Source organism: Vigna radiata, unplaced genomic scaffold, assembly GCF_000741045.1.
Source record: "Vigna radiata var. radiata cultivar VC1973A unplaced genomic scaffold, Vradiata_ver6 scaffold_133, whole genome shotgun sequence".
Taxonomy (NCBI): domain Eukaryota; kingdom Viridiplantae; phylum Streptophyta; class Magnoliopsida; order Fabales; family Fabaceae; genus Vigna; species Vigna radiata.
The window spans coordinates 9,535-21,124 of record NW_014543257.1 but is presented as its reverse complement, the minus strand read 5'-3'; the positions used below and the strand labels follow the sequence as shown (position 1 = coordinate 21,124).

General features: G+C 34.5%; 1 protein-coding gene across 3 annotated transcripts in view; it reads left to right on the top strand.

The window, feature by feature from the left end:
• LOC106753472 (TMV resistance protein N-like) overlaps nucleotides 1-11,210 on the top strand; it is a gene marked incomplete at its 3' end in the record, with an annotated part of 16,542 nt that extends 5,332 nt beyond the window's left edge. For all 3 annotated transcript variants that reach the window (XM_014635289.2, XM_022777525.1, XM_014635287.2), the window contains 8 exon segments: nucleotides 6,948-7,052; nucleotides 7,140-7,241; nucleotides 7,370-7,513; nucleotides 7,602-7,688; nucleotides 8,592-8,699; nucleotides 8,781-8,879; nucleotides 9,616-10,720; nucleotides 10,935-11,210. In XM_014635289.2, the coding sequence (XP_014490775.2) occupies nucleotides 6,948-7,052; nucleotides 7,140-7,241; nucleotides 7,370-7,513; nucleotides 7,602-7,688; nucleotides 8,592-8,699; nucleotides 8,781-8,879; nucleotides 9,616-10,720; nucleotides 10,935-11,210 (2,026 nt within the window).
• Nucleotides 11,211-11,590: the final 380 nt, after the last annotated feature.

Here is an 11,590-nt window from a genome sequence, read left to right as displayed (position 1 = left end):
ACAAGGCCTAAATCCTATACTACTCTTCAATCCATGCTTTATGATGGCTCTAATAGTGGTCCACAAGGTAGAGTTGACACCATCTTCAAGGATGAATTTCACTCTCTTGAAAGTTTTTGACCATGGCTAAGGGATTTTCCATCATTTCCTCCCTCTTGGAAAGGATTTGCCCTCAAATCTTCAACATGGAACAAGACAAACTTCCTTATCTTTTCTGGATTTTTTTTGTGTGCTTCTCCACCAAGGTCAAATATCCATTTTATAATACAAGTTAGAACAAATGTTATAATAGTGAGTAAATGAAGAATATAGCTCCCAACAATGATACACCTTAAATCAAATGAATGATCTAGGTCTTGAAGAGTAAGATAATTTTTGAAGCTTTTATTTGTCTTGTGTTGGATTTATATGTTTGAAAGACTATTCATTCCAACACAAGAGTTAAATTTTAGGGATATGTCATCATACCCTCCCTTTTGAAAAGGATTTGTCGTCAAATCTTCTTGTTCTTTATGACAAAAACCTTTTACTTATTATTGGTTAATTTGTGTATCTTTCCACCAGGATCAAAGATCCATATGCAAGTGTCATCAAACACAAAACCAATATTCTTATGAGCCACAAACAACATGAATCTAGATGAAAGATTTAAAGAAGACCTTATGCTAATTTTAAAATAATTTACTTGAAAACTTTGAAGGTCTACTCCACAAAATTGTTTGTGTTTACTTTAAGTTAATTGTATCCTAAAAGGTATCATCATCGCAAAGTTTGATTTGGAAAAATTCAAGGAGTTAAAAATAGTGGGAGGTGAAAAAGAAGTTGAAAATTTTTCAAAAGTAAAAGTTGGAGTTATGAAAGATGGTTGGATGTATTGAGAAAAGTTCAAGGATTGAAAAACTCCCTTCATCATCTTAGTCTCAACCTTAATTGTGGGAGTGGTAGGGGGCTTTAGTAACTCTTCCTCTTCTTCTTTTATCTCAATATCTTCTTTTTCACTCTTTTCTTTCTCATTCCTTTCCTTTATCTTTTTCTCTTCATACTCTCTTCTTCTTTCCTCCTTTCTCTCTCTTCTTACTTGCTCCTCTTCATTTCTTTGTTCTTTCTCTTTTTTCTCATGCTCCTCATTCTCCCTTTATTCTTTCTTCCTTCTTTTGTCTACCTCTCTTCTTCTCTTTATCTTCCTTATATCCTTTTGGACTTTTTCTTGTTTTTCATTAAGAATTCTAAGCTCTTCTTCTAAAGTTGCTGGACATTGTTTTCTTTCAACTCTTTCTTTCTTTTCTATCTCTCTCACTTGTTCATCTCTTGTTCTTTGAATCTCTCTTTTTCTCTTGTCACTCAAGAGCTTTCTCATTTTTTCTTCAGACTCATCTTCTCTTTCAAAGAACCCTTTTACTCCTTTTAGAAAAGTTTTTCCTCTTTTAATGAGTTCTCTCATCTCACATATTTGCTCTTGGTTTATTATAAGGGAAGAAGGAACAAATTTTCTTCTCATGCATGCTCTCAAGTCACACCAATCTTTAATTGAAGATTTTCTAGCTTTCTCAACCTTAGATTGTCTTTGATTCCACCATTCACTATTGAAGATTTTCTAGCTTTCTCAACCTTAGATTGTCTTTGATTCCAGCATTGACTTGCATGTCCTACATGCCTAGAGATGCATAAACTAAGTATATGATATTTACCATGCCTAACTAGGAATGGATGAAGTTCTTCTATTCTTTTCTCCCATGCTAAGTATGACAATGCACTAGTATTCTCACCAAAGAACGGAAGGTCACTCTTAACTTTAGAATGTAGCTCAACCTCACCATGACTTAAATGCAAGCTACTACAAAAACTCATTTGTTTTAAAAGAATTTTGGAAAACAATTTTCACAAATAATCCTAGACATTTTTAAGATTTTAAAAATGGCTTATGCAAACAAACTTAGTATTTCAAATAAAATTCCTTAAGAGACTTAAGGAGACAAGAGAAGCTTAAGTTCACTTCCAGGGAAGAGAGGTGAACCACTATGGATTGCTTAGAAACCAAGTCTTTCCTATCCAAAACTTACCTCAAGTTCTCTTGTACCAAACTTCTCAAAGGGATTTAAAATTGAAATAATAGTTAAGACACACTAGACTATCACAATTAAAGAAATCAATTAAAGCTAATCTATGCGGCCTAATGGTGAAGTTAGAAGGAACTTTGAACACTTACCAACTACAAAGCGTGATATTAATCAAAGTCCAATGTTCTTGTTAGGACACATCCTAACAAGGCCAAATATCACAAGTCCAAAAAGAAAAACAACTACGATTTTACAATTCAAAGAAAATACATACAAATCTCTCTTTCTCACCAAATGTATACTCTCTTGTTTTGTGTTTAGACCAAGACTTCAAGCTTCCGTTCAAGGCCTCCTTCACCTTTGGATGTACCCCACTCTTTTGGGTTGTTATCCCAATGATCCTCACATTTTTTTACCATTCAAAGACCTACACCACAAGTTAACACCACTAAAGCCAAAAGGGAGTCCAAAGAAAAAGGAAGACAAGGTCTAAAATGAACAAAGGCTCTTCAAAAAGAGTTTTACTTTGACAAAACCATGAATGTTTAGAAGACAATCAAGCAATTAAATGGTAAGAAAGAAAAGTTAGCACAAAGGAGTTACCAAAAGAAAGGCACTATAATAGATCACAAAAACCAAAAACTACTAGAAAATCATAAGTGTTTTTGTCCTTTTTCAAGCTAGATCAAATGGTGCACTAAGGCAGCCCTTTTTAGATCATCATGGCTGCTGGAACAGCAGCTTGGGGAAATAAAAATCAGCTCCAAATCAACATCAAAGTGTTCATACAAAAGTTGGTTAAAGATGGTACATGTACGTGTTTTAACTTTTACTTTTTGCTTTTGCTTTTTGTACTTTTTGTCTACTTTTCTTTTGTACCTTCTGTCTCTTCTTTTTTTTTTTTCTTGAAATTTTTAGCACAAGCACATACCATATCAGATCTCAAATCTGGAATTTTTCAACAAGTTTGATGATCATACAAATTTGATGATCATACAAATTTATAGCAACAAAATAAAGACAACCTACTAGAATCAAGTATAGCATGAAACACAAAAAAGTGACATAATGGAAACCTAACTCTATGAACTTGTTCATGATCTAACAACAAGTATGAACTCAAATATATAAAATAAAAGCACTCAAAGGCACAAATACAAATCAGTTTTTGGAAATGACCTCAACATATATTTTTGATGATTTTCAAAGTTTCAACTAGGAAATAGAGACATCAAAAGGATTAAACATGACTCTAGACAACATGGAATGATTTGAAAATTAAAATGACTCAAACAAACATATATTGACAAAAAAAAAACAGTAAGGAATGACTCAAAAAAAGAAAAGTCACAAAAAAGTAGCCAAAACTACCAAAAACAAACTTGAAAAACGTTAATGACAACATTTTGGCAGCTTTGACCTTTGGTGAGTGTTTTACTCATAACTTTCTCCATAGAACTTCGAATGCAATGATTCTTTTTTTGTTGGAAGCTAGACTCAAAAGGCTTTCATTTGAATATTTTTAGGCTGTTGGAAGTCCCATATCTACTAGAGATAAGGCCAATTTATAATATATAAGTGGGATGCAAGTCAGTTTTGTGGGGTTGAGTTAGGCATAAAACCCACTTTCTAACATGGTATCAGAGCTATGGTTAAAGCCTATCCTAGCGATATTTGTTGGGCATATTGTTCCACCTGCTATTAGGCTGTTATTGGACCACCCATTAATATCTAGTCTCACGCTCGAGATGTATATACCTCGATGTGAGGGGGGTGTGTTAGAAGTCCCACATCGATTAGAGATAAGGCCAATTTATAATATATAAGTGGGGTGCAGAGCTCACCTTACAAGCCGGTTTTGTGGGGTTGAGTTAGGCTTAAAACCCACTTTCTAACATACGCATTTTTTGGACAATTGAGCTAGATGCAGTTTAAGTTTGAAAATTGTCAGAATTTGCTGCTAGAACAAATGATAAATGAAAAAAAAAAAACACAATAAGACAAGTAGGGAAATAACATTAACAACTTGGAAGAATAAAGGATAGATAAAGACCAAAGACTTAGCTCTTGAAGAACCAAAGTTCTTGATACCAAATGATGGCAACCTCCTTGGCTAGGTTGGGCCAAAGTTAGGAGATATGCATGGAGGGGTGTTTCCTTGGATGAATGGTGCGGACATGTGGTGGTAAATGGTCCAAGGATGATGAGTTAAGGTATGGATGGTGTAGAAGCTCAAAGCCTCTAGAAGATATGGTGGTGGTGGTATAGTGTTTGGTGGCTCTAGGACAGGTTAGGCCAACTCAAGGAGGAAGGTGACTAGAAGGGCCTCTAGGGTTGGTTCTAGTCTTGATTAAGGAAGAGTATGGCCATATTTTGGCAGCATAACATTACTTAATTCCACGATGAAATACAAGGGTGAAGACACCTCTATTTATAGGCCAAGGGTGTCTCCTTCTAACCCTAAAAGCATGATCTCCCACATTTGCTCTCATTGGCAAAAGATAAGGCCTTCTAACCTCTCCAATGATGGGAGGACATATGGCCACTCACAAAACACAATCATGTCCATTCCTAGAGTGCCATGTGGCCACTACTAAAAGTAAATCCTCTCAACTCCTAAGGTACCATGTGGCTACCTTTGAAAAAGCATATCCTCCCCAATGAAAGCATGACACATGACACACACTTTCCACTTGGTTTAGATATTTAACTTAGGGAAAATCCTATGCTACTTAGGCCTTAATACAAGCCTTAATCAAACGTATACTACATGGCCAAATACAAGGCCTAAATCCTATACTACTCTTCAATCCATGCTTCATGATGGCTCCAGTGATGGTCTACAAGGTAGAGTTGACACCATCTTCAAGGATGACTTTCACTCTCTTGAAAGTTTTTGACCATGGCTAAGGGATTTTCCATCAAAACGTCAATGGTTCATAGACGAAGATTAATGTTGAAATCTTGAATCTTGGGGACAAGACATTTGAACATTGTACCTAAAAGCATCACTTGTTAGGACCAAAGTCAGAAACAATTTTCTGTGAATTAACATAGTTGCTTTGTGCTGTCTCAGTTGTAAAACTCATTTGCTATATAAATTATATAGCATTGTTTAATAAGATGAGTTGAAATTCTTTCTGTATTACATATCCTTCCTAGTTTTCTTTTCTACATAGTATCCTGAGCTAGGTTCATCTAAAAGACCTGTGTAGTTCCTCTACCACTCACTCCAATGTGCTAACTCTCCCTTCCATGCTTCTCCTCCTTCTTGATTTGGCAGGTCAGACCTATTGATAGGTCCCTAGATAGAGGAAACTTGGATAAACCCATTGCAACCACCTATAGTCATTGCATAGAACTATTATTATTGATTCTAGGCACAAGTACAATATGAGAGCAGCCAAGTGATAATGTTCCCTTCACACAGGATGCCAAAGATCCTGTCAACCATTCTCCAAACTATCAAAAAACCTCCCCTACACACAAAATCTCCACAACTATATATAGGAAGCCTCACTCACCCTAACAACCTGAGTAATAACTACTTTTTAATATGTTTCCTCCTAGCATACACATTACAAATCCTATTAGTAATTTAGCACGAAGTATATGTCAAGTACTAAATCCTATTAGTAATTTAGTCACCAATTATATGTTGATGACTTTTACTCGTGACAGTAAGTAGTGAAAGCTTGAGCACACAATTTAAGTCTCAAATGCTGAACAAATTTGAGATGTAAGACCTTGGAGAGTTGAACTATTTCTTGGGGATTCAGTTTGCAAAAACTCAATATGGAACTGCTATGCACCAGTTCAGGTGTTTGCAAGAACGGTTGATTAAATTTAACATGAGGAAAAGTAACCTTACATGTACACCAACTAAAGTGGGTATGACCCTAGAGAGAAATTTTACATAAGAACTTCAATGTTAGTAGCTTACGGTATTTGTGTCATACAAGTCCAGATTTGAACTTCAATGTTGGCCTAATCAACAAATACCTGCAAGATCCTAGGCAGTCTCATATGCTAGTTGCAAAGAGGATATTATGATACCTACAAGGCCCAATTGGATTTGGAATCCTATTTCCAAAGGAGATGTTTGAAAATGATCTGAGTTTAATTGGTTACCTTTCTTCTGTGGCAGAGCACCTATTTCATATAGCTCTAGAAAATAACCAGTTGTTTCCTTACTACGGATATAAAATGATATAAAATGATAGCATATAAGGTGATAGGATATAATGGGTCAAAACAGGTAATCCAGCTCAACCTGGCCCGGCTCACTACGAGTTGATTACTTAGTGAGTCAACCTAATCCGATTCACTTATTAGCAAGCTCAAAAAATTCGAACCCAACCCACATCAAGCTTCTCACGGAAGAAGTAAGCACATTGAAACTAGTTTTCACCTCTTCCGTGAACAAGTTGTTGGAAGTTCCACATGAGCTAATGATAAGACAAATTTAGAATATACAAGTGAATACAACCTTATCTGTGAGGAGATGTGTTGGAAGTCCATATCGACTTAAAGTCCACTTCTTAAGTGAATGATGGAAAATTTGTGATTCAACATTGCAAACCTGATGTGAAGTTTGCACATATCTTTACTAAAGCTTTGAAGCGAGAAAGGTATTGATTCTTGAGAGAATCTGTTGGTGTAGTGCATGTTAAAACAGTTTTGACTTAAATAGGAGTGTTAGGACTTAAGTCAGAAACAATTTTCTGTAAGTTAATATAGTAGCTTTGTTTTATCGTTGTTAAACTCATTTGCTATATAAATTGGTATAGCACTGTTTAATAAGATGAGTTGAAATTCTTTCTGTATTACGTATGCTTACTAGTTTTCTGTTTCTATATCGCTTACGAAATTGATTACATATATATGCAGTGGAGAAACGGAGGTTGCTAATGCGATAAAATTACACATGAAGCATTGTAGGGAGGCACTTTTTGAGGCATCTGGCATCTCAGGGGACGCAGTGTTGAATTCCTGGTAATTGAAACATTTAAGGCATGATCATATCTTCACTAAACATTGTCTCTAGAAAATAACATGTATGAAATTCATCACATAATGAAGCGGAGAAATGGAGATTACTAATGCGATAGAACTCCACATGAAACATTGGAGGGACGCATTTTCTGAGAATGCTGGTACCATCTCAGGTTCCGATTATTCCCGGTAATTGAAACACTTTCTGCTTTCGGATAGTGATAGTACACTTTCTTTAAAAGTAACATTTATGAAATTGGAAACATATATCAAGTTCTGAATCGGAGACGGTTTATTCTGAGATATGGTTGCTCCAGCTTCATTGGAGGAAGAAATTGGTACGATGTATCAAGTTCTGGATTCCGGACGGTTCATTATGAGATATGGCACCTCCAGCATTATTGGAGAGAGAAAGTTCGTGAGGCTTATGATAGATCTGGGGATGACCAACTATATTCCAGGTAATTGAAACAGTTCCAGCTTTCAGATTTCTACTGTAAATTATTTTTCCCAAAAGTAATATCTATGAAATTCATAACATCTATCAAGGAGAGAAATTGACATAGAACGCCACTTGGAGCATTGCGCTAGTGCAGTTAATAAGGCTATTGACTCCTCAACAGCTTCTCGATCAAGGTAAGAGGACCTTTAGTAACTCTCTTAAAACATTTTTGTGTATCTTCCCATTAACACTTAATTTACTACTTATGCCAACCAATTTCATTAAAAACTAAACTTGCACCACTATTTCAACCACAAATAATACATAACAAATTATGCATAAAATATATTATTGTGACTATTATGACCAAGTCACAGATGGACAATAGAAATCTTTTACCCTAAAGTTTTATTATAAATTAAACTAATTTTCCTTATCTTTTAAAAAAAAAATTAATTAAGCTTAAGCTTCCAACTTCACTGTTCTTATAGAAAGACTAAATTTGTGGATAAAATACTTTGACCAGTGATCTAAACATATCATCGTTTGTCTTCGCCCCAAAAATGTGCAAAACCTTATCTTAAGCATGAAATCCTTCTCCAAAAACTAACTAAAGAAAAAGAGCAAATAAGAACTTACTCAAAAGTGTTCTACTCTCAACCAGGATCTCTAAGGTGAAAGGATGAATGACTACTTCTTAAATTTAGAATGAAGGCAAAGGAAAAAGATTTTAGAGAAATAATAATTTTTGTAAAATAAAGTTCGTACAATTAACTTTTTCTATATATAAATTTTATAGCTTAAATAATAAAATATTCATATTTCATCTCATTTAAACTAGTTCTATTCTTGGACAATTTAATTTGGTCCTTACATTTTCTCTCATTTTATGAACATTCTTCATGGGTTAGAAATTAAACCTATCTAAAGTTGAAAGTTCTAATAAATTTAACAATTAGTAAAGGTTAGAAAGAGTGTTAAAGAGATTCTCACTACCACTCCTCTTGGAGAGATAATTGAACCACTTTGTGATTTCATGTTGTTACTTCACATTGTCTCTGATACTAACATATATTAAATTCATGACATTATGACAGTTTTCAAAAGCTGCAGGCTTACAATCGGATAGAGAGCCTTGTAAAATATTGGAGGAAGGCACTATGTGAGGCTGCGGAAATTTCGAGGTGGGTAGTCCAGCACTACAGGTAATGAAACACCCACCTTCTACCAATTTTTCAGAACTTCGTCTCCAAATATAACTAATAAAATCCATGATATTTATGAAGAGGAATAACGGATAATGAGATAAACTACATCGAGAAGAATGCTAGGGACGCACTTCGTGAGGCTGCTGGCATCTCCGGGGTTGTAATCCTCAATTCTAGGTATCACTTCTACTTTCTCTGATTATTTTTTTCAATAAAATACCATTACTTTATATTTCACATTTTTATGTATCACAGTACATAAATGCACATATTTTAAATTTGTCATTAACCTTTTAAATCAACCTTTTCACTGTGGTTCTTTTCCTCGTTAATTTTCTAATTTAGAGGTCATGTAGAAAGATAAATATTCAAAAAGATGAAACCAGAGGAAATATAAATGACGATGTAAGAATGAGTATGGTAATAGGTTGCTGATAGAAAATATAAACTTACAAATTCATGTTAAATAATATTTATAATTAATTAGAAATTAATACGAATGGTTTTATTATACAATAATTCTTGTTAACTGTTATTTCTGGACATCAAGCAAACACTGGTTAGAGTACTAAGAACAAGAGCATGCTTGTTTCATGTTAATAAAAACTCTTCTTTTTATTAAACACAAAAAATGTCTCAGAGTAGTAATTTCTACGAACTATTCCAAAAATAATCTGTTTCACTTTAGGTTTTAATTACTTAAATTCTCAGTTGTGTCGCCCCAGCTTCTTCCACCACTAAATTTCTTGTCTTATTCTGAAGGATAGATGTTAACACATCTGCTATAAAATAGTTCTTCAAAAAAATAGTGCATTAGATGAACTCAATGAAGTAACACAAACTTTTACAAGAATAACTTTTTTACTCAAATTTTGCTTTTGTTTTGATGCATATAGAGCGGGTTTCATTGTAGGAATGAAAGTGAGGCTGTGACAAATATTGTTAAAAATGTTACAAGTTTGTTGGACAAGACAGAGTTGTTTGTTGCCCATAATCCTGTCGGAGTAGAATCTCGAGTACAAGAAATGGTTCAATTGCTACAACAAAAACAGTCAAACGATGTTCTACTACTTGGGGTATGGGGGATGGGAGGCATAGGTAAAACAACTATCGCAAAAGCAATTTACAATAAGATTGGCCGTGATTTTGAGGGAAGGAGTTTCCTCGCAGATATTAGGCAGGTTTGGGGGCAAGAAGCTGGCCACGTTTGTTTACAAGAACAACTTCTATTTGATATCCACAAAGAAAGCAATACAAAGATACGTAACATTGAATCAGGAAAAGTTTTACTAAGAGAAAGACTAAGCCGTAAAAGGATACTTCTTATTCTCGATGACGTAAATAAATTACAGCAATTAAATGCTTTGTGTGGAAATCGTGAATGGTTTGGTTCAGGGAGTAGAATAATCATCACAACCAGAGACATACATTTACTTAGAGGGAAAAGAGTTGATCAAGTTTTTGCAGTGACAGGAATGAATGTAGATGAATCTATTGAGCTTTTCAGTTGGCATGCATTCAAACAAGCAAGTCCCAAACAAGATTTTATTGAACTTTCAAGAAACGTAGTTGCTTATGCTGGGGGCTTGCCACTTGCTCTTGAAGTTCTTGGGTCTTATTTGTTTGATATGGAGGTAACAGAGTGGAAGAGTGTATTGGAAAAACTCAGGAAAATTCCTAACGATGAAGTACAGGAGAAGTTAAAAATAAGCTATGATGGTTTAAGTGATGACACAGAGAAAGGAATATTCCTTGATATAGCATGTTTCTTTATAGGAAAGGATCGAAATGATGTTATACATATATTGAATGGTTGTGGACTTTTTGCAGAAAATGGAATACGTGTCTTGGTAGAGCGAAGTCTTGTAACTGTGGATGATAAGAACCAACTTGGAATGCATGATTTGCTACGGGACATGGGAAGGGAAATTATTCGTTCAAAATCACCAATGGAGCTTGAGGAGCGTAGCAGGTTATGGTTTCATGAGGATGTGCTTGATGTGTTATCAAAAGAAACCGTAAGACCTTCATTTTTTATTTTAGTATTACAAATATAATGAACAATATACACCTTTGTAAGTTGGTTATTTTGAATTTTTACAAATTGTTTGGTTGTGAATTGTTTGTTTCCTCTTAGTTCCTACAGAAAAAAATATGGTCCTTTTCATCAGGAATTTTACTGTCATATATCTTTAGCTATGCATATTTTACCCTTCCTTTTTTCTGTGATAGGGAACAAAATTTATTGAGGGGTTGACTTTGAAGTTACCTAGAACTAATACAAAATCTCTGTGCACTAAAGCATTTATGAACATGAAGAAACTCAGGTTGCTGCAACTTTCTTGTGTAGAACTTGTTGGAGATTTTGAATATCTTTCCAAAGACCTGAGATGGCTTTGTTGGCATGGATTTCCTTTTGCCTTCATTCCAACAAGCTTTTATCAAGGAAGTCTAGTTTCTATTGAGTTAGAAAATAGTAAGATTACCATGGTGTGGAAAGCGACTCAGGTATTTAGTTTTTTGAATTTCATGCGTTGTTCTTTATTTTTTAAAATCATATTAAGCATTATTATGAAACTTTAACATCCGAACAAGGTTGACATTTTAAAGTTTCAAGAATCACGCCAGCACATGATAAATTAGTAAAAGAAAGGAAAAAGATACAAGGAGAATGAAGGGACAAAACCAAACTCATGCCGAGAATAAAAAACCTCCAAACAAAAGGCTTAGAAAATGAAAATGAATGCGGGAAGGTAAAGGATCAAACTAAGAAAAATGAATACCAATGTTAGAAAAACCATAAGCACATCCATTACTCTCAAGAAAGATAGAGAGACTATAAATCCACATCTTTGCAGATTTAAGAGCCTTTTGCCAACGAGCTCTCA